The sequence below is a fragment of the Cheilinus undulatus genome, linkage group 24 (genome assembly GCF_018320785.1).
Source record: "Cheilinus undulatus linkage group 24, ASM1832078v1, whole genome shotgun sequence".
Lineage (NCBI taxonomy): Eukaryota > Metazoa > Chordata > Actinopteri > Labriformes > Labridae > Cheilinus > Cheilinus undulatus.
This window is the reverse complement of record NC_054888.1, coordinates 15,496,894-15,521,338: the sequence shown is the minus strand read 5'-3', so window position 1 is coordinate 15,521,338 and position 24,445 is coordinate 15,496,894. Positions and strand designations below refer to the sequence as shown.

Genomic DNA, 24,445 nt, shown 5'->3' with positions numbered 1-24,445 from the left:
TGCATAAAATCTGCACTGAGAACACAATGAAAGATATAAATTAAGATGTATAAAATAGTATTTTTCAGTTTTTTAAAGTTTGCTTAAGTATTTTTAAGTTTTTCTTAGCATACTTAAGTATCTTTAAGTTTATTTTAACTTCAGTATTTTTAAGTTTGTTTAAGTTTACTTAAGTATCTTTAGGTTTATTTTAATTTTACTTAAGTATTTTTAATTTTTTTTTGTAACCAGTATTTTTAGGTTTTTCAAAGTTTATTTAAGTATCTTTAAGCGTACTTAAGTATTCTCAAATTTTTTAAAGTATTTTTCTGTTTTTTTAATCTAACATAAGCATTTTAATTTTTTGAAAATTTACTTAAGTATTTTAAAGTTTTTTTTAAAGTTGTCTTGAGTATTTTTAAGCATTATAATGTATTTACAAGTTTTTTTTAAGTTTACTTCATTATTTTTAATTTTTTTTTGTTTTTGTTTGTTTGGTTTTTTTACATTTACTTAAGCTACAGAGAGCCTGATGCCGTGAAATAAGAGCAGTACATAACAGCATCATCTTCATATAGGAGAATATTTGCATTCGGAACACTATGATTGATACTTTTGATATAAAGTGTAAATGAAAGTAGTCAAATTGCAAAGTTTGAAAGAGAGTGTAAAGATTTGTAGGAGCATAGCAGTGGGTAACAGTACCATTTTCATATAGGAAAATGCAAATGCATTTGGGACACTATGACAGATGTCATTGATATAAAGTGTAAATAAAAGTGGTTCAAATTGACAACTCTGGGGACCACCTACTTTACAGATTGCCTGATGCTGTAAAATAACAGAGCAGTAAATGACAGCATCATCTGCATACAGGTGAATATTTGCACTGAGAACAGTGTGACAGATTTTGACATACAGTCTAAATATAAATGGTCCAAATTGTGAACTGTGGCATGTAATTTCTCACCCAAGATATTTCCATGTAAACTGTTCCAGAGTTGACCACATCAAATAAATTTAATGGCAAATTGAGAGAAGACTGATGAAGTTGGTGCTCTGAGATGGAACTACAAGACAGAGGGAAGTTATGTTGAAGCCTTTAAGTAATACAGCCGCCTTTATGATGTGTCATAAAGGGACAATTATGACAGACTGCAAATAAAAGGGAAACGGCATGAAATGATCAACACACTAAAACAAAATTGTGCAAAACTGCCGCTACCATTAGCATTAAGCTGTCTGTACAATTTTTGATAACAGTTTTATGTTTGCAGTCTTCTTTCTGGGTGTTTCCTTCCTCCAATGTCACTGTCATTTGTGATGATTGGTCAGGCACCACGGTGTAGTCTATCATATCTATCAGTGAAGTAATGGCACATATTTCTGGGTCTAGAAAGACATAATGTTGCGCTGTGATCATAGGAACAGAAGAAAAGAATGCACAGTCAGACCTTGGAATGACATGGTGAAAAAAAAAAGATGAAAAACATGACACAGTTGCCAATCATGAACCAGATTAGGACTAAAGTGCACTCAGGCCTCCCTTTTAATTCCTAGGGGTCCTCCAAATGGAAGGCACCCCACTGTTTTACCAGCTTAAGGTGTCAGCATGTCCTTAAAACTCCAAGGAGTCCTTTATCACCATGCTCAGACTCCATAAAACGCTGCTTATTACACTAAATCTGTCATGTGCTTTAATATGGATCACCGTTTGATCCTTCGCCATCAATCACAAAAACACTACAGCAAAGTCAATGGCACAAGAGCCCAAGATGAATTCCTGCTGTCCAACTCTTTAACACTTATGGGTTTTCTCTTTTAATGTATGGATGCCTGAAGTTTCACTGCTTTTGCTGAACTTTCCTCTATTTGTGCTTCCATTTTAGAAAAGTTGGCATCAGAGCTGAGACTGTTTTACACAAATATTAATTTGCTTCTTCTGTGAAACGTTTGACACTCAATAGCCTGGATGGATGCAGGATGAATTGCAATGGCCACAGGAGAATGCTTTAAAAGCAGGCAGATCGATGCCAGAGAAGAAGCCTCTGGCACAATACAACAAAGGGAGGCTGCAGCAGAGGCGTCCTGGTGGCCTTGGCAGTTAGGACATACACCACATGGTCAATCCATGGTGAGATTCAGCCCAGTTGGGTACTATTTCTTCTTTCGTGCTCTGGCATGCTCTTCTGCAAAATCATGCCATGAAACTAATCTTAATGGTGGTACATGTAGCAGGTTTTGAATCATTATACGCCTAATAAAATTACTTCTGATACCTCGGTTTGAGCGCATTCTCAGGAGAATTGGCAGCGTCTCAATAATTTGTCTTTGTTTTTTGGCAGTACTCCGGAGGAGATATGTCTTGGAAAGGATTTTCCCCATTGGCCACCGTGAGATTCTCCAAAAGATTAAGCTCTATTCCTGCTGGTGGGACAGAGCTGCTTTCCTGTCTTTCTGCCATGAAGTAATCCAGGAAACCGTCTCCAAAATCTGACTGGATAAGAGACAATGAATATGCTGTGAGGAGATTTGTAAATGGCGTTGTGTTATACTCTACTCCATGGCTTTTCTGCTAGGACTAACAACTACACCCATGTAATAAGTTTTAAAATTTGCAAGTTAGACATATAATACAAGTCAAACTTAGAACCCAATGAATGCCATTTTTATGTCGACTTTGGTACTTTGTAGAAACAGAGCAGCAAATAACAGCATCGTCTGCATATAGGGGAATATTTGCATTGGGAACACTATGGCAGATGCTATTAGTAAAATTTGTAAATTTAGTGGTCAGAACTGTGAACTCTCTAGCATACCGTTTTGGCCTTAAACATGATGCTGTGTAGAAGCAGAGCTGTTAAAACGGTATCATCTGCATATAGTGTAATATATTCATTGGGATCAAAGATCAATATTATTCATATAAAGTGTAAATAGCAAGTTCCAAAAAAAGACCAAAAAGGCCTTAAATTTTCAACTTCACTGTCTTGTCTTCAGGGAATTAAGAATCATTCAAGGTCTGAAAAAATGCAAGGTCAATGAAAACATAATACTCAGTCCAATTTAGTCCAATTCAACGTTGTCCTATCAAAATACTTTAGTGAAGTCAACCAAAATCTGACACAATCCTGAAGATGATAGAAGTTAACCTAAGAGACATTCTATTCTTTATTATGGTTTTGCCAACATGTAATTCATTTGCTTGAACCTGCTAGGTCTTGAAAAATGTAACGTCCATGGAAAGACAATGACCAATCTAAATCTAATATAACTTTTGTCCTTTCAGTTTCACTTCACCTAATTGCTCCCAAATCTTGCAAAACAAATAAAATGTAAATGCCATGTAGTAATCTTCATAGAGCACTCTCATTATTTTGTCTATAATGAGTCAAACCTTGACACTTCAATGTCTCCAATTATGTCAAGTCATTGGATAAAACATACTAGGTAAAGTTGACTCTATGCCCAATAAAATACTTTGTCCTATCAGTTGTACATAGCCTAATTGCTGTCTAATGTTAAAACAAATGCAAGGACAGTGAATACAATGTGGTATTATGTCCAACTGAATAACAATAAAAACTCTGTCCAATCTGTGGTAATTTTCTTATTTGTCTCCAAAAAACAAGATACAAAACAATGAAAATGCAGTGTAGAGATGGAAAAAAAGGGCATTCCATACTTATTTTTAAGGATTTGCATTATAAGTCAAATCTAGTGTGCTTTTCCCTGCTCATTTCCAAAGCAGAAAAAAATTCCAGAAGGATAGAAAACCTTATAGAAAACCTAAAAAAAAAAAAAAAAAAAAAAAAAAAAGAAAGAAAACCATAATCTTTATTTACGGTAATGGAGGGTGACTGGATGAACGTTCTGTCTGTTACTTCTTTAAGGGCTAATCAGAGCAACAAAACACCTGACATAGCCGCGACTGAGGTGGGCCCTTATGAAGAGTAAACTCCATAGAGAACTGCATAACGCCAACCATGGCAACTGTAGACAGAATACCATGTAAAACTAGAACATTCTATTGATATTAAGGGTAAAAAAAATGTGGCCCAAATTGTGAACCCTGTGACCTTCATTACTTACTGTAAGATACATTAGCATACTTCTAACCATGTCAAGTAGATATCCATTATAATGTTGTACTTTGCCAAATCACCCTATAATCTGGCAAGGTCCAAGGCATTCAAAATGGGGTTTTACAACCCCAAAATACATAGAATTATTTTGTTTATAAGTGGCTTTCAATGATGGAAGTCCCTTTAAAGCCTGAATACACAAATTAAAGCCAGAAAATTCTTTTTTTAAACTGAAATGTTTATTTCACTTTCTACTGGAATACAAAAAAAAAAAAAAAAAAAAAAATCCATAAAATTAAACATATATATTTTTGTATGCCATTTGACACATTAGGTGTATTTGGTAACTGTTAATCCATTTGAGGTCTTTTTTGTTATCATTTATCAGATTGTAGATTTTTTAAAGTAATTTATTGATCATATTGATTACATAGAAGTATCATAAAAGTATTTGTCAAATTTGATACAACAGGCATTAAGGGGTTAAGGGTAAAAATTACGTTACCTCCTGAGACTTGATCTAGCTTCACCCACTTAGACTGAAGTCAAATATTATTGCAAAATTCCCTAAAATTTCAAGGAAACTACATCAAATTTCTGTGAAAAATTCTCAAACATATTTTCAATGTTTCTCATAAAAAAAGCCCCAAAATTTCTTAAAATAATCCACAATTTTTCAATGAAGCTTTATACTTATGCCTTAATTTTAATTTTAAAAACTCTTCACAACTTAACACCACCACTTTAATTCCTGAAAATTAAAACAAATAATAATAACAACAAAATACATTCCAGGGGATGCTAAGAAAAATGAAAAGTCCCATTTATTTGTAGAAATATCCAAACAAAATTCCCAAAATCAAAACAAATTAATTTCCAATGTTTGCCTCTGAGCCTACCCTAAAATTTGAAGCAAATTTCTCCCAAGTAATTATTATAAAATTGCCCAAAAACTACAAATACATTTCCCAAATAAATACAAAAGTGACTGAAAATGTCAAAAAACAATCCCTCAAACAAAAAATGTCAAACTTTCCATGCAAATACTCAAAAAGTCACTGCAAAAGCTAATGAAACTCTAAAATACTCAAACATATTCCAAATTTCCCATGACAATTCTTGAGAATGTTGCTTGAAAATTTTCCAAGAATTCCAAGTGAATCACTTTAACTTGAATGGACAGTCCAGACAACTTTCCACAAGTAAGTAAAAGGAGAAATGTTTACTTTATTCTTGGAAAGCTAGAATGTAATGTCCTCATATGTGCACACTGGGCCTTAAGGAGTTAAAACCAATCCAAACCAGGCCCAATCTGCTGTTTGTTGCTTTACTGAAAGTTCAAACATTCAATTCTCCCCCTTAAGAGTTGGCACTGTCTCATACAGCATTAAAACCGTCTTTCTTAAAGTTGTTTCATGACCTTCATCTTATATTCAAACGTCTGTCTGTTTGCCATCGTCCCTGACATTCTAGACACTTCGGCATCAAATAGAGAAAAAAAATAAAAAAGCTGCAAAAGTGAAAGAGTGACCCTGAGACTGAGCTCAACAGCTTCCCTTCAGATTGCATGTGACAGCTGTCCCTCAGCCAGTGCTTCTCTTGCAACGGCTTGAGTCTCTCACCCGGAGCGATGGTAATGCCGTCGCCAAGATGGAGAGAAAAAAGCAGCACCTGAATTTGGAAAAAAGTTAACCTTTAAAGACTTGGGTTGCCGTTGCATCTGTGAGAATTAGACGTTTGATTTATATGGATGCTACTCATGGAGCAGTAAGCGGAGATATGATTTAGGAAGTTGGCAAAGCAGTTACTTTACAAGATGATTTTAAGGCCTGTATCAGATGTTTGCCTCTATTATTCTGACTGGAGTTGGAAGGTCATTCCACCACTGGGTTACACCAAAATGGCAAAGATTAACTGATGCCAAGGTCATGACTCTACGATTGGATACAAAGATAGACTTAACGCAGACAAAAGCTACCCTTTACAACTGCAATCCACTTCAGCTTAGAGAACAAAAAAGGAAAAGCTATTACATCGAACATAACACAACAGCTTCCAAAAGCCGGCTCTATGAAAGACGCCTGTTTTTGTGTGTAAACAAAAATGTAATTAACGAGAAAATAAGACTTTTCACAGACATTTGATCCGTCTTTACAGCAAAGCAGAAGATTAATTTGCCAGGGTAGTGGGTACATGACTTCAAAAGTTGAGCTCCAATTTTGCGACTTAATTAAAAAGGCCCTATTAAAGCTGTATGTGGGTGTAAACAAGTCAAAGGCAAGCTTTTCAGAGGAGAGAATATATGTGGAAAAATGCATTCATCATTCCAAATATGGTGCTTTAAATGATGAACTGTGGGAGTTCAATATGCACTCATTCCTACCTGTGAGGTTGCGTAGGCCGAGCTGCCTCAGGCCATAGTACCCGTCCCGCCTGTAGTTGAGGAAAATAGCCAGAGAGTAGCGACCTTCGTAGAGTTTTGTGCCTCTGATGATACGCAGGTTCTCCAGCGGCAGGTAGTCAAACTGGTTGAGAGCCACCAACACGTAGCCGGTCACTTCTCTGATCGACTGCATGGAGAAAGAAGAGAAAAGTACATTTAATACTCAATCTGAAGCTCACAATTAATGGTGGCAAGTCACACAAAAGTACAAGGCACCTCAAAACCTAATTTGTGGTTTTTAAACAGAAAAATCCATCTAAATGCAACCCAAATTTAAAAAAAGTTGGGTCACTCTGTCAAATGTAAATCAAATCAAAATGGAATGCAAATCTCATGAACCTATATTGCTCAACAGTCCCGAATTTTTCATTTCATTATGGGCTGAATGTTTTCTATCGGTGAAAGATCTGGACTCCAGGAAGACCAGCTCAGCAACTGGACTCTTCTGATGTGGTCTAGCATTATCTTGGTAAACATGCAAGGCCTTCTGGATGGGAGCTCTAAAACATCTGTCTACTTTTCTGCATTGTTAGTGCCTCTCCAGATGAGTAAGCTGCCCACGCCATATGCACTAATGCAACCCCATACCATCAGAGTGCCAGGAACCTGTGCCGGGATAACAACCTGGATGGACCCTCCTCTTTAGCCTACAGGACACAGAGTCTGATGTTTCTAAAAAGGACTTTGAAGTTTTGATTCATCTGACCACAGAACAGTTTTCCATCTTGCCTTAGTTAATTTCAGATTAGTTACAGCCCAGCGAAGACGGCAGTATTTCTAGATTGTGTTCACTTATGGTTTGCTGTTCCTAATGGCTGATTCTGTTCCAGTGATGAGATCTACCACTGGTATTTCTTCTGGTGTAACAGTGAAGTTGGATAGAACTTCCTTCTATGGTTGTTTGAGGTCCCTACTGGATAAGTTCCTGAGCAATCTCCCCTGTAACGGACGCATGGCTGTGTTTTGTTCTTCTTTTTGGGAAAGTTGCTGCATTTCCTGTTGGACGTGTCTTGTCTGAAGAGGGGGGAACTTACGGGTCTGACGTTCCTCCCCCTTCTGGTGTTGGATGGCTTGTACCTTTGCTACTAGCTAGCATGTTCACTTTTGGCTTCCTCATTGCATGATACAGCTTTAACCTGCATTTGAAGATGGCACTGGGATTTCTCCAGATTCTCTGAATCGTTTGATGATGTTATATACTGTAAATAGTGGGATATTAAAGATCTTTACTATTTTACATTGAGGAACATTTTTCTGAAATTGTACCACATTTTTTAGTCTGAATTGCTACTTTCATACCCAGTCGTTTACTGACCTGTTGCAAATTAACTTATTTATTTGCAAAGTGTCATCCAGCTGCTATTCATTTATACTTTTCCAGCCTTTTGATTCCCTGTCCCTACTTTTTTGAGATGCATTGCTGCCATCAATCCAAAAAGAGCTAATATTTTTCATGAAATCGTAATATGTCTCAGTTTCAACATCTTATACAGTCATGGACGAACGTATTGGCACCCCTGGAATTTTTCCAGAAAATACACCATTTCTCCCAGAAATGGTTGAGATTTACAAAAGTTTTTGGTATACATGTTTATTTCCTTTAGGTGCACAAAAAGCAGAAGGAAAAAGCCAAAATTGACATAATTTTACACAAAACTCAAAAATGGGCTGCAAAAAATTGTTGGCACCTTTAACATAATTGGTTGCACAACTTTGGGAAAAAATAACTGAAACCAATCTATATAACCTATAACCATCAACAAGCTTCTTACACCTCTCAAATGGAACTTTGGACCATTCTTCTTTTGCAAACTGCTCCAGGTCTCTCAGATTTGAAGGGTGCCTTCTTGCAACAGCAGTTTTGAGATCTCTCCACAGGTGTTCAATGGGATTTAGATCTGGACTTATTGCTGGCCACTTCAGAACTCTCCAGCGCTTTGTCTCCAACCATTTCTTGGTGCTTTTTGAGGTATGTTTGGGGTCATTGTCCTGCTGGAACACCCATTACCTCTGATGCAGACCCAGCTTTCTGACACTAGGCCCAAAATCTTTTGATTGTCTCCAGATTTCATGATTCCTTGCACACAGTCAAGGCACCCAGTGCCAGAGGCAGCAAAATAACCCCAAAACATCTTTGAACCTCCACCATGTTTGACTGTTGGTACTGTGTTCTTCTCTGTGTAGGCCTCATTCTGTTTTCTGTAAACAGTAGAATGAAGTGCTTTTACAAGAAGTTCTACCTTAGTCTCATCTGTCCACAAAATGTTCTCCCAGAAGGACTGAGGCTTACTCAGGTACATTTTTGAAAACTCCAGTCTGGATTTTTTTATGTCTCTTTGTCAGCTGTGGGGTTCTTCTCCTTCTCCTGTCATAGCGCTTCAATTTTTTGAGTTTTGTGTAAAATCATGTCAGTTTAGTTTTTTTGCTTCTGTTTTTTGTGTTGTTCCAGTGTACATAAATAAAATAAACATCTATACACCAAAAACCATTTGTAATTGCAACAATTTCCGGGAGAAATGGTGTATTTTCCGGAAAAATTCCAGGGGTGCCAATACTGTCGTCCATGACTGTATGTGTGTTGAGTTCTATTTATTGTAATTTCCTTTCTTGGGCGGTATTGCCCCTCAGGATCATGACAATAAAGACCCTCGTAAATCAAAGCATAGCATTTGACTTAAAAACTACAGCAAGTGAACACTATCCCCCACTCTGAAGTCCGCATTTTTGCCTCCGACTCTTAATTTTTCGACTCCAAAAGGCCGTTTCCTTCATCGTGGAAGACATTCAAGGGCGGTAATGCATTCGTCTCTTCTCCTGTGCACAGAGCATGTTATTTGCATTTTCAAATGTCAAGCTCATGAAAACTTGGACATACAGTCCAATGTGATTAAAATGTCAGCCCAATTGCAGACTGATTACATGTCTCCTGTGATTACAGCTGGTCTTTAAGGCTTAGGAATCCATCACACCTTAAAAACCAACCATTTGCATTCTAAATATAGCATGTATGTAAAATATTTAATGTTACACATTGAAGTCGTTAGTTTGACACACCATGTAAGGTGTGATTGAATGCTTCTGAGACTTAAAACCTTAAAAGAGAATTTGTTTTGTGCTATTTAAGCTGATAGTCCTTGGCTGACTTCCTTTAGACAAGCATAGACGGGCTAGCTGAAGTGCAAAGAAAATCTCAAAAACGGCCTCATCATGCACCACTTGACCTCCTCCAAAAATACAAAAAATAAATCAGACTCATTTCCTCTGTGTTATGCACATGATGAGGGAAATTAATTCAACTCCAAAGTCAGGCTGAAGGATGGGGCCAAGGCGAGCTTTTGAATTTTTGAATATTTTTTCTCTTAATTCTGCAGAAAACTGTTTATCTTCATTGTAGGGTCATCTCTACACAAATAACGGTCAAAGGGCAACAATAATCATGACTCTCAGAGATAATAGCCCAAAGAAAAAAGTTAAGAAGCAACTACTTTTGGCTGACAGCCCTTTTGATGGATTTGGCAGCGGATGGCATCTTCATATCACCGCCAGATAATCAAACTTAGCTTATGTGTGTATGGGCATGAATAAAACACAGCTTTATGCCTTGTTGCAACAGCTCCATCTCTGTGGCCATGCAATATTCATCTGAGTCACTCAAACAACAGCCTGAGCTTGCTTCTACACACCGAAAGAAACTCACCAACACACGTACAACAGCTGTTAAATGCCACACTAACACATTTTACCGACCACCACTGACAAGCCTAATTAGAACATTACATTAAGAAGAAGGGGGAAACAGATCTGCTTACAAGGTTCAGCACTGGCTTGATAAAGGAGGCTCGGTTTGAGGAAGCTGGCAGATTCTTCTTTTCAAGGAACAATTCTTTATTTTTTCATCAATTCTTGTCAAACCATGGTGGGAGCAAGAGGTATCAAGAAAATAGTATAGATTTTCTCTACAGGAGCTAAAACTAGCCAGAAAACCACCCATCTTTGCATATGATCCCATACTGGCTTCAGTGGATGCAGTAGACCTAGTGTTAAGCCAAAGGCTGCCCATAATGGGGGACAAAGGGGGACCTTTCTGGCGCCCAGGCAAACTGGGGGCCCATGGAGGTCAGCAATATCACCATCCATTCAGAAATAAGGCCATGATGTGCAAAAAAAAGTCAGGATGCAAGAAGGTAAGGTAGAAAAAACTGAGGCAACTTTAATGGAAAATAATTTAATGATAGTGAAAAATGACTAAAAAGCATGAAAAGTGCCAAAAACTGGTTGAAGTGTCAAACAGAAGTGGCTAACAGTGGCAAAAAAAGAGCAAAAATGGGTTAATCCTAGCAAAAAGAAGTGGCAAAAAAAGGGATTAATTGGCAATAATGGGCAAAGAGGAGGAAAAAATGTCAAATTTGGGCAAAAGTAGAACAACTGGGTTAAAATTTGCAAAAGGAAGCAGTAAAAATTGGGCCTCAATTGACAAAAAAGAAAAAAAATAAAGGACAAAAAAGCAGAAGAAATTGACCAAAAGTCGCCAAAGCAGCTGCAAAAATAGGCAACTGGTGGCTAAAACGTGGCAACAACGGGTGAAAATTAGCTAAAAAGCAGCAAAACTGGGTAAAACGTGGCAAAAAAGTGGTAAAAACGGACAATAAGTGGCAAAAAAGTGGCAGACAGGGGTAAAAATTAGTCAACAAGTGGCAATAATGAGCAGAATGTAACAAAAACTGGCACAAGTAGGTTAAACTGGCAAAAAGAAGCAGCAAAAATTGGCTAAAAATGGCAAAAGGAAGTTGTGAAAATAGGCGAATAGTGGCAAAAAAAAAAAAAAGAGGTAAAAATGGGCAAAAATGAGCCAAAAAGCTGCAAATCGGTTAAAAGTGGCCAAAAAAGTAGCAAAAAAAGGCAAATGTAGTACAAGGGGCAAAAATAAGTTGCAAAAATTGGTTAAAAGTGGCAAAAAGGAAGTAGAAAAACAAAGTAGCAAAAATGAGTGAAACATTTGCCATTACACCACTGATAGCATTGGTTAACTATTTTGATCAAAAAACATTCAGAAAGCGTTGAGAGAGAGAGAGACTGTGTGAGGTTAAAATTTCATTAAAGCATTAAGTGATTACATTCAGGTCAGTAATGTGGACAGTAACCTGCATAAGATATCGAAGGCCTGCGGTGCTAGCTCTGCTAGCATTAGCCACACTCAGCAGACCAACTATGCATTGTTACGATGTGACGTTGTACTGTTGCAGTGTGGAGTTGGTTTACGGATTGTGTTTACCTTACTCTAGACTAGTCAGCTGAACACAGTTATATCTTGTGTTTGATCAAAAGGGAAATGTTATGCTTGGGAGCATCACTAGCATAGATGTAGTAAATGTTACAGAGCTACCAGTTAGAAAAACTTAAATAGATCCAGAACTTTGAGTGGTGTTAGCTTGGATATCTTAATGACAACTCCACAATACATGCCAAAAAGCAATCATATGTCTGGTTTAACCACTGCCAGTTGTGTTTTATACAACCTGTGTTAGCTTAATGTTTGATGGTTAGAGTCCTGGCATGTTGGGTATTGAGGGCCAACGGTGGTTATAGTTTTTGGCTTTTTCTGATCTGTTTTTGGGTGTAAATGTTAAGCATTAACAAAAGGAGTATGCATTAATGATACGGCTCTAGTTAATGCTACAAAGCTAACACTTAGCATTGCTAAACTATATGTAGAAATCTAGTTTGAGATGGGTGTTGTTAACTTGTTGTTAACAAATGCTAACACAACAAAGATAACATTCAGTTTTGCTGTCATAGATTTGGAAGAAATAGCGGCAATGTAGCTTACTTTTGTTTGGTCATTAAAATAAAAATCAGCCAGTTAAAAAAAAAAATAATTTCACTATTAGGCTAGCTAGAAAATGTTTAGCTGTCAGTAACACATTCTGTTTGAAAGATACTAATGTAAGCTAACTTCCCAAACTGAGCAATGGTTTTAAGCTAACAACCTCTACCTCCTGGCTTTTTTTAAGATATTCAACACACTTTGTAACTAGAAATAAACATCTTTGCCAAAACAACTACCGCTTTTTCATCCAGTGTTCTCCATTTTCCCAACTTTAACCTACAGTATGAAGCCCCTTTTGTGCTGATGTTGAATGTGTATGCTAGTTGTGTCAACAAAAGCACAGCAGTGTTGTCACTCCCCATTCACTGACCAGTTTTAATCAGTCATTTTCAGCTAGCAGAGCTACTTCATCAAATTGTCACCTCTTATGTACAGCCACTTCAAATATCTGCAGCAATGGGCTGCTATAGAGACACCCTAATGACCAGGGACAGGTGAGATGATTGGTTAGCGGGGGCGAAAGAATGAGTTATGTGAGGTTGGATTGGCTCCTGACCCCTTGGGGACACTAGTGGAGACTGACAGTGAGAATACAGCATGCCAGGCGCCTGCTTTTCAGGATAATAGCATGTAGCTGAGATTAGCTTCTGTACCGAGCGCTGTGCAAACACCTGCCACACGCATCTGCCAGGTTGGGCTATTGTAACAGTCGCACAATGGGAAAGAAACAGACAGTGGAGGTGCTTATTAGCAAGATTACAATGTGTCAATCACCTGAGGAGAAAAAGAACAACATAATAAAAGAGCAGAAGAATCCATTTCAGCCAACGCTTTGATTAGCATACTTATTGCAAAAAAGGAGACACTGTGCTGCCTGTCAAAGCTCCTTGGTGGAATGATTCTCTGTCAAATATGTAGGTTGAGGTATTTTGGTATGTTGGAAAGTTGGCGACTTGAGCAACTTAAAACCAATTCCAGAAACACAGGTTTTCCTTTCTTGATTCAACCCCAGGAGTTAGAAATTGACAATATTTTGTCTTTGCTATTACCACTGGGGAGGCCTGGGTGCCTCACAAGCGCTTGACACACTGGTGAATGCCATGGGTGCTGTGACTCAGTGGCGACCACACAGCATCATAAGTTGATGGCCAAGGCCTTTACAAGCTGTAAGAATCCAACTTTGGTCCAAAATGTTGAGTGTCGAAAAGCGACAGAATGTAGCTAAGCTAACATTTAGCATTCTTTGAAAGTTTCACAAATGTGGTTGGATTAGGGGTTGCTACCTTTGCATTTTCTCCTTAAAATGTTTGTAGAAGTGTTGTGATACCATGATAATTTGGGACAACCATCACAATTCACTTGTTTGACACCTAGAACTAGCATAGAGCTCTACTAGCTAATAGCAACCATGCATTTCAGGCGTTAGCTGTCAACAGTGGTTAAAAGCAACAACTGTGGGCTTTTGGTTTTTCATTCATGAGTGTGAATGTGTGGTAGGTACTATGCATTCCTTGTCAAAGATTCAGTTTGAGTTTTTTTGCAATCAAAAATCAACTAAATTGGCAACTTGTGCCACTCCATGCAACTTTGACCCAGTTTTAGGACAATGAATGGCTATGAGCTGGCCATTTATGGTCGGACCTTGTGCTTTTAAATCAATTTTGACCTTGCCAGGCTGCCTCACGAGCTCTTAACTCATGGAGCACCTGCCATGGCCACTATGACTTAATAGCGGCCACATCTTTCCAGATATTGATGGCAATAGCCTTTTTCAGCTAAAAACCACATGGACTGTTTATTGTCCAAATTTGGTAATTGAAGTTGAACTAAGACAGAGAGAAATTAAATGCTGTGGTATAACAGCTAATGAAATTTTAAGCAATATACACTATATGGACAAAAGTATTTGGCCACACATGTTTATTATCAAATTCAGGTGTTTCAATCAGTCCTGCTACCACAACTGTATTAAATTAAGCATCTAGCCATGCAGTCTCCATTTGCAAATATTTGTGTTACATAATGGATTGTTTAGAAGAGCTTAGTGACTTCCAGAGTCAACTGTAAGGGACATTATTAGAAAGTGGAAGCGTTTAGGAACAACAGCGACTCATGGAACGGGAACAATGATTGCTAAAGTGCATGGTTCGTAAAAGTGCTGACGCTGTACTGATACCAATAGGATGGGTTGCCTGGGTCGCCATGCATGGGCCGCCACACATCACGCTGATTAACATGGGTTAATCCATCACATGGGTTAATCAGCACGATGTTTGGAGGGAACTTTGTGGAATGGGTTTCCATGGCCAAGCAGCTGCATGCAAGCCTCATATTACCAGGACCAATGCAAAGTGTTATTACCAGGACCAATGCAAAGTGTGCAGTAAAGCACGCCGACACTTGACTGTGAAAGAGTGGAAATGTGTTCTTCGGAGTGCCGTTACACCTCGTCGTTTGACAGTCAAATGGGCGAGTCTGGGTTTAGAGGTATGCTTCCTGCCTGACTGCACTGTACCGACTGTAAAGTTTGATGGAGGAGGGATAGTGGTATGGGGTTGGTTTTCAGGGTAAGGCTTAGGCCCGCTAAGAGCCCTGACCTCAACCCCATCAAGCACCTTTGGGATGAATGTGAATGGAGATTGGGAGCCAGTCCTCATCCAACACCAGTGCCTGACCTCATACATTCTTGACAGATTGAAAGGGCACAAATTCCTCCAACATCTTGTCGAAAGCCTGCCAAGAAAAGTGTATTTTGTAGTAGCAACCTTTTTTTTTTGCTTAAATCAGTGACTTCAGGCTTTTTGATACCCATTTAAGGAAGTGAATGGAGTTTGCTCTAGTGATAGTCATTCCCTCTTGAATTTACAGTCCATGTTTGCTCGAAAAGTTGCCAACTTGTGCAACCCCATGCAACTTGAGCCTCAGCCTAAGCACATAAAAGGCTTTCCTCTCCAGGGTGGGCTTCTTCTTCTAGCCCTGTAGTTAGAACTTGTGCTTTTGAATCCATGTTGACCTTGTTGTTCCCGCCGGAGAGGCCTCACAAGCCCGCCCCGCTATCTGCCATAACCCTAGGGTGCCTGCCACGGGTGCTATGACTCGTATGAGAGGGGGTGGCTTTTGCTCCGCCAACCCTGACCCAGCTGTAGGCATGCACTGGGCTGCTGGCAGACTCCACAGTGCTTCCACTGTGCCCCCGTCTCTCTGCCAGCCTCCGGGACCCGCTGGCGAAAACCAAAGAAAAACTGTTTCCCTGTTGCTTAGCAACCGCGGGAAAGCCTTCCAGCGGGAGCGAGTCAGAGCAAAGAGGGAGAGAGAAACAAGAAGAAAGAAAAAACACGGACTTAAAGGATTTTTTGTTGTAATTTACCTAATTAAATTAAAGGATTACTTTCTTTCTAAGTCATTTTCTTTGGCTTTGACACTTTTTTAATTCCCTTCCATTGCCATAAATTGTTTTTCCTTCCTTAAAAAGCTTTCTAGATCAATATTTGTCTGTGTTGGAGGAGGGAGACAAAGAGGAGGGAGGTCTGGAGGGGAAGTAAACACAAGCACCTGCATTTCCCCTCCTGCTGCATCAACCGTTTCAGGAAGCACGAACAGAGCATCTGAAGGATGCAACTCAGAGAAACTGCAGCCTTGTGGGTAATGTGCTCAGGCTTAACAAGGTGGACGTATAAAACGATGCTCTTCCACTCTAAAGAGAAAATACGCTTAACAAGGTGAGTGGGAGGGCTAATTTGGAGCAACAAGGTGCATGAACGCTGGACCGCTCACAAACACCTCGTTCACTTCATCCTCCCATAAAATGAACCTCTGCTTCTGAAAGACGGTTCAAAAAAAGAGCTCAAATCTTTAAAAAGTCTGGCACAAGTCCAGGTCATTATTTTACCATTTTGACAGCATCTTCTGATGCGAGCTTGACACCAAAGGATCAGAGTGTTTCTCTGTTTTGAAAGCCACAAAGGATATGTGAGGAATTTCGCCTTGTTTCTCTGTTACACAGGCCCTTAGATATTCCGATAACCCCCACCTACGCGCAACAAAAAAACACCACCACAAGGCACAGACAAGACTTGGGTCGGATACCCATGATGCATTGCAAGTTGAACATTTCCTCTAGCGCTTTTCTCCATCAATCGCAGGCAATTAGCAGCCTAGCGCGGAGCTCTCAGTCAAACAGAATCCTCCGTAGGTCCCGACAGGCTTGTTTTTTTTCCCTTCTCTCCCTTTTCAGATGTCCTCAGGGCGAAAGTGTGAATTTCACATGTTGCTAAATTGCTTCTTGCATCTCCGGGATGCATCGCGTCGAGGCCAAGGCAAAAGGAAGCCAAAAGTGCTTTATTTACTCCGCACAACATAATTATGATCGAAGGCGGCTGTTGCTGTCTTGGAAACAGGAAGTGGGAGATATTGCGGCACCTGTAAACCCACCCTGCAGATATTTGGAAATGTTTGCAGCGTCTCGCAGTATGGAAGTACTAAGAGACTATTTGAATTCCAGCCAGCATTGAAATACAACAACAATTGTCTTGTATAGTCAACACTTTTATCAGCTAATGAATCAAGGCTTGCCCTGCTGGTGCACAAAGTCGACAGTTTTTTGTCCAAATTAGGGCCGATTCACAATTCATTTGTGAACTGCAATTAATCAAACACACCTGGTGTTTTTGTCAGACCTGTTGCCACAGGTGTGTAAAACAAGCTCCTAGCCAGGCAGTCTCTGTGATACAAAATGGGTCCTTCTGAAGAGCTCGGTGACTTTAAGAGTGGTGCTATGATGGACGCCACCTTTACAGTAAGACGGTTTGTGATATTCCACAGTCAACTGTAGGTGATATTATTAAAGTGGAAGCATTTAGGAACAACAGCAACTCAGCCAGGAAGCTGAAGACCCCGTCAAGTCATTTTGGACAATGCTATGCTCCCAAATGTGTGGCAACATGACATGGTTCTATGAGTTCAGTGTGGAAGAACTTGACTGGCCCCAAACCGAGTCCTGACCTCAACCCTATCGAGCACCTTTGGGATGAACTGGAACGAGATTGCGAGCCAAGCCTTCTTGTCCAACGTCAGTGCCTGACCTCATAAACACTCTAGAGGATGAATGGGCACAAATGCCAACAGAAACACTCCAAAACATCATGGAAAGCCTTCAAAGAATAGTGGAGGCTGTTACAGCAGCAAAAAGCAGGGCAACTCCATATAAAAGTACACGTATTTGAATACAATGTCACTACAATGCTGGTGTAGTGGGCAGGTGGCCAAACACTTTTGTCCATATAGCTTATTTGAAATAATTTAAAATTGACAGCCAAAACAAGATGTTTAACTCCATGTAGACAATGTGAGGCAATTGTTACCAGTGTCTTGATTTGGGACTCAAATAAAGTCAAAAAATGTTTTTTTTTTTTTTTTTTAATACTGATGACTATTAGATTTATTCATCAAATGAGTGCTGCAGTGCTACATCAATGTGGTCTAAAACCATGACTGACAGGTAGGGGACAATTTGAAAGTGCTGTTTTTGATAAAATACACTGTTTCACTGCAGGTAAACATAAAGAAAAATGCAGGAGCGCATGTACAAAATGACTCACTCAGCATTCCAAGAGGTAAAATTTAGTTGCTTTTCTTCTGTGTAATTAATTCAGTCAAGGTTAGTGATTAATCTTAAGCACGGTTGAGACCAAAAATAAGCAATACTGTGACACTGTTTCAGAATATTTAGGAATGTCTCACAAACTGTTCCTCTGAGATGCTTTCTGTGTCAGAACTGAAGTGCTGTAATTTGCCGGTACAATGTATTTCCAATTTAATTTTTTTTAACAACATTGCTAACATCACAGGCTAAGCAACATTTCATAAATAAAACAGGATAAAATGATGTATACACCTGTTATAGAAGAAGTTCCATGAAAGGTGGCTTGCTTTGGCTTCATTAACTTTAGCTAAAGCTAATGTAGCTATGCTAGCTACATAATTAATGTTATTACATAAGCCAATGTAGCTTAGTTAGCTTTAAGAATGTCAGCTATAGCAAACAGGAAAAGCTAACAAGGTTATTTAGCTTACATTTCTTACATATCTGCTTTGTGAGCTTAGCTTTAACCACATTAGGTACGTAGTTATGTTAGCTATGTAAGTACATTATGTATAGAGCTAAGTTAGCTTTAACAATGTCAGCTTTAGCAAACATAGCCAAAGCTAACAAGGTTATTTAGCTTACATTTCTTACATAGCTGCTTTGTGAGCTTAGCTTGAGCCATTTTAGGTACATAGTTATGTTAGCTATGTAAGTACATTATGTATAGAGCTAAGTTAGCTTTAACAATGTCAGCTTTAGCAAACATGGGCAAAGCTAACATAGCTATTGAGCATACATTTCTTACATAGCTGCATTGTGAGCTTAGCTTTAACTACATTGGGTACTCAGTTGCATTAGCTGTTTAACTACATTATATATGTAGCTAAGTTAGCTTTAAGAATGTCAGCTGTAGCAAACACAGCCAAAGCTAACATATCTTTTTAGCTTACATTTCTTACATAGCTGCTTTGTGAGCTTAGCTTTAACCACATTAGGTTCCTTTTTATGTTAGCAATGTAACTACATTATGTATGTAGCTTAGTTAGTTTTAAGAACGTCAGCTTTAGCAAACATAGCCAAAGCTAACATAGCTGTTTAGCTTACATTTCTTACATAGCTGCTTTGTGAGCTTAGCTTTAGCCAGGTCAGGCACACAGTTACATTAGCTATGTAACTACATTATCTGCATCAGTGCATAGCTAAGGGAGCTACATAAGCTACATTTATGGTGTTAGAATGATTTAATGAAGGAGAAGCATTTTTAGAGGTCTGTAGTCAGGCCCCTCTCGGATGTTTTGCTCCCCAAAAAGGTGTCCTGGAACCCAGGTTGGAACGAGCGTTCTACACAATAAAAGAAGGCTTGCTCTAGTGGTGCACAAAGTCAACTTTTAATGTCCTAGTTAGCTTCAAAGTGTCTGTCCTGTCAAGTGTTAGGCGCTTTTATACATTAACAAATACGTAGGAGAGCATTTACAAAAGGACTCACTAAGGTCATGAATGGAAATTATGTATAAAGAATTTGAACTTTTCAGGTTCATGTTTTGTTGATTTTTTTTTTTGGAAAAGAAATCCAGTTGAGGTAAAGGGAGTAATCAAAAGCCCAGTTTAGCCAATCAGAGCCCCAGATCCCTCAGCAAGTCATTCCAGTTACAAAGCTGTGGTTATGGCCTAATTGTTGCCAAGTAGAGAGGCATTATCATCAGCTATTTCCCCAATTAGAGTTGCTCCGCTTATTAAGATGACACTAGTTCCCTTAAATGACAACACTGATTAGGGATAATTGAGAAGACTCAACAGAAGATGAGATATCTCTAGCCTCAAGCTCAGGGCATAAATTGGCCATAAAAGAAACTTCTGGTAGATTTAGAGTCATGGTATAAGATTAGCAAGTCATACTGAGTTCAAGCCACTACTGAAAGACTACAATTGTCTTGCTAAGTCAACACTTTTATCAAGTTCATGAATCAAGGCTTGCTCTGCTGTTTGAAAGAGCAAATTATTAAGTGTCCTACTTCCTTAAATTTTCTTAAAAACTAGAATAACTGACTACAAATTACTTCCTAGAAGTCAGGAACCTCTAATTTGATCTCTCATTCTACTTTAAAGACACTTATGTAAGCTAATTTACCAACCTGCATGATGCTTTCAGGCTAATAGCCTCCATTTCTACCCTATTTTTTAATTCTGCAGATACTGAGGAAACCATGCCAAAGCAGCCAATAGATTTGCATACAAATTTCACCATTTCCACTCTTCCCAAGAATCGCCTTTGGGCTTCACCCAAGATTCAGAGAAAAACGCTGCTTTAGAGGATTTAAGCAGAAGAATTAAGAGAATTAAATTAACATGAACATCGTCACGGCACACCCTCCATCTGGATTCACGTATATTACATTTATTATTGGGCTGAATCACTGCTATAAATGTAGAACATTTTAATTTTATCCTCACGCCTCCACATGATGTGCTGTGTAGGTCAAGGTCAGCACATTCAAAATGTATTAAAGGGTCGAGAAAATCCCATGTTTACAGCCATGAAAGCTGACTTATTGACTGTTACATGACTCTAATTTCACCTCAGGTAATAAAAGTGTGCATATGTATGGAAGACAAGGGCAGACATGCATTTTTAATTTACAGATGACAGTCAATTACAGTAAATCAAATATTTTTCATGTTTTTCTTATGACACATTGACGGATGGTAAAGTTAATAGGTGGAAGTTACAATATCTACTACAACATGGATGCATCATTGTGGAAGGAGCAACTAAATGAAACTGGCTAGGATGGAGCTACTCACTGTAAATCAGTGCTTCACAACTGATTGGTTAAGACCCAAATGTGGGCCAAGGAGCCGTTTGAAAACAATTAGGACAAAAAGTCTAGAATGTACAGAAGCCCTAAGCAGACACACATGCAGATATTTTATCATGCCTTCGTGCTTGAAGTTGTTTTTGTAAAGTTCAACATCACTTTAGGCCATTTCTGTGAAAGTAGTACATCAAAAAACACCGTAGATGTCATTAATTTTGCCATTAGAAATGTTGGAGCTGAAGTAATTTGCTTGGAATGTTGGGAGAATCTGCAGGGAAATTTTCAGGAATTTTCATGGAAATTTGCAGGATATGTTTGTAAATTTTGAAGTTTTTTTTTCATATGAATTTGGAAAATATGTTTGGATGTTTTGGGGAATCTGAAATTTTCAAGCATTTCATGAAAATTTAGGAATGGTATTTTCATCATTTATTTGGAATTTGATTCCAATTTTTTGAGGGACTTTGCTTTGAAATGTTTAGGTATTTTGTGAATATTTGGGATTTTTTTTTCAAATTTGGGGAATTTGCTTGGAAGTCTTTTAGTATTTTTATTGGAATTTGTGTGATTTGTTTTTACATTTTTACATTTTCTCAGTTTTTTAAATTTTCATATGACTTTTGGAGTATATATTGGGGGAATTTGTGAAATCTCAAGCATTTACATGAGAACTTAAAGAATACATATGCATTTTTTTTTATTTTATTTCATTTAGAGGGTTTTTTTTTTTTTTTTTTTTTTTTTTGCTTTGAGTTTTTCTATGTATTCTATTGAACATTCGGGAAATGTATTTGTAAATTGGGGGGAATTTTATTGGGAAATTTTGGAAGCTTCATTGGGAAATTTTAAGAATGTTGTTTTGGTATATTTTGGGGTATTTACTTGGAAGTTGTGAAGTATTCTCATGGAAGTTTGTGGGTTGTTCTTATAATAAAAAAAAAAGAGTTTTACTAGAATTTCTGTGGGAATTTGCTTTGTCATTTTAAAAGGAATTTGAAAAATTGGTCTGTATATGTTGGGGAATTTGGAAATTCCAGGCATTTTTTTTAAACTTATATTTAATATATGTGCATTTTGGGGGGGAATTTGATTTGAGTTTTGGGGATTTGGCTTGGCTTTGAAATGTTTAGCTATTTTTGTAAACATCTGGAAAATTTATTTGTTACTGTGGGTGAATTTGGGAATTTTTATGGAAATAACTGGGATATGTTTCTAAATTTTGGGTTAGGGTTAGGGTTTGGGGGAATTTGATAGGAAATTTATCATGGTGATGTCTTTTGAAATTATTGAGGTATTTTTGGTGAAATTTCAAGAAATATGTTTTGATGAGTAGGGGGATTTTGCAGGGGGCTGTATTTGAAATGCTGATTAGAATTTTTTTGGGGGGAGTAATTTGCTTGAAACTATTCAGAAATTTGTGAAGATTTTTGGGGAGTATTTTCTTGAAAGGTTTATGCTTTGTGATAAAGATGCACTGAAACATTTGAGGAATAATTTGGGTTTCTTTTTTATGGGATATGTTGAAAAATTAGCAGACATTTTCACAGAAATTTAAAGTAATTTCTTTGAAATGTTTCAGTATTTGAGTATTTTACTTATTATTTTGATTTTTAGCCCTGTCTACTCAAAAAAAAAAAGGTCGTAAGTGATTTGAGCTCATGAAGACAAATTAAAATCACCTGTTTTCATGCAAAAAGTAGACTAACATATGAGACAAGGCTAACATATGAGACAATACTAACCTAAACCACAGCACTGAAAACAAGAAGTTTTAATATACGAGCATATAAAATCACATTATACCTCCCCCAAATACTGCATTAAGTAAAGAAGCATATACCCTGAAAGTGATTTAATTTCGTACCCATTTTAGGTTTCACTATAAGAACCTAAATGCCCAGTGATGTCGAGATTTTCCTCTTTGCTGTGATCCAACATTGTTCACTATTGTAAATGCTACCCAGGGCTCTATGCAGGGAGTACATTCATCATGGGGTCTTATTTATTTTTCTCTAATTTAATCTACTCTGGTCTCTCCCTCTGACAGCATCGCTTTCATCACACTAAGCCGATTTGAATAGACTCTTAAACAACAATCAGCAGGGCGAAGCAGCTGGATCTCTCCCTGAAAAAAACCCACAGCTTTGTTACCTCAAAATAATGAGATATCTAAGTCGAACCCATGAGAAAACAACGTTTGATACCTCCAGATAACGATGTAATTCAATTGATAGCACGGGAACGCAAACAAGAGAAGTACAGATGTGAGATAATGAGATAGTTGGAATATGATCATGTAAATCAGTTTGTGATCTGGAGATAATGGCACAATGAAGTTGTAATCTTCCTTTAACTAGTCTAGGGATAGTAGAAGCTGCTTTAGGCTGCTTGAGAATGCAAGCAGAAGAGTTTTAAATGATGGAAAAATGAATTTCTAGGACAGGAAGTGTAAGTCAAACAATGAAGTATCTTCTTTTCAGTTTATCAGACTGTATTGTATCGTCCCATATACATCTTGTTATAATTTATTTTATAGATTACTCATAAATCAATTCAAATCATGCCATGTTATCTAATCTACTATGGCATATTTTTATCATTGCATGCTATAGTATCCTATCATATTGTATCCTTTCATATTATATTGGTATGGTATCGATCATTTCACCTCATATCATATTATATTTCATTGTATTGAATCATATTGCATTGCATTCTTTTCCGCTGAATCCGAATCCCAACCATCACCTATGGCCATGAACTCTGGGTAATAACGGAAAGAATGAGATCATGGATACAAGCGGCCAAAATGAGTTTACTCCATACAGTGGCTTGGCACAGCCTTAGAGATACAGTGAGGAACTCAGACATACTGAAGGAGCTACAAGTAGAGCCGCTGCTCCTTCGCATTGAAAGGAGCCAGTTGAGGTGGTTCAGGCATCTGATCAGGATGCCTCCTGGTGGAGGTATTCGGGCACATTCAGCTGGGTGGAGACCTCAGGGCCCAAAATGGAAGGAGCTGGAGGGATTACATATCCTATTTGGTGTGGAAATGCTTCGGGATCCCCCAGCAGAAGTTGGAAACTGTCGCTGGGGAGAGGGATGTCTGCACAGACTTGATTAGCCTTTCACCCCTGCGACCCGGCTCCAGATAAGTGGATGAAGATGGATGGATGAACGGATATCATACTGTATTGTATCATATTTTTTCATCATGTAATATTGCATGGCATGGTATGGTATCATAACGTATCGTTAACTATCCTATCCTAACGAATCGCAAAGTATTGTCTGGTACACTTTGGTATAGTACGGATTACATCATTTAGTACCATATTGTTGGTATCATATCATATGGTATTGCAAGGCAGTGGTTTTCAAACTATTTTTTCTAGGCAGACTTTAGATCAAGCCAAAATCTCAAGGCAGTCCTTGTTCTTAACCCTTCAGCGGCACAGATCCGTGCCACAGGCACAACCCTTTGTAAATTGCTTGGTAACTTTTGAACCATAAGTCATAGGCACTCACTTGTTTTTTCATGTGAAAGCTCTGCGCTGTGCCTTTCTATATATGTTCTTCGTGCATTTGTAGCTCTAACAGAACATTTTCTAGTGAGCCCAGAACTTGGCTGACTTCCTGGGGTCTCTGAAGACACTTTGTCATATCCAACAAGAAGTGACACAGTTTAGAAAACCGTTAACTTTTGAAGCA

The 24,445-nt window shown here is 38.2% G+C and overlaps 1 protein-coding gene across 5 annotated transcripts in view; it reads right to left on the bottom strand.

Annotated features, from left to right (window-relative positions):
* The window catches only part of LOC121506114 (receptor tyrosine-protein kinase erbB-4-like), a 497,295-nt gene that overhangs the window by 193,381 nt on the left and 279,469 nt on the right, over window positions 1-24,445 (bottom strand). For all 5 annotated transcript variants that reach the window (XR_005991613.1, XM_041781682.1, XM_041781685.1 and 2 more), the window contains exon 3: window positions 6,448-6,634. Coding sequence is in view for 4 of the 5 variants with exons in the window: in XM_041781682.1 (XP_041637616.1) it covers window positions 6,448-6,634 (187 nt within the window). In the remaining variant the exon portion in view is untranslated. The remainder of the gene's footprint in view (window positions 1-6,447; window positions 6,635-24,445) is intronic.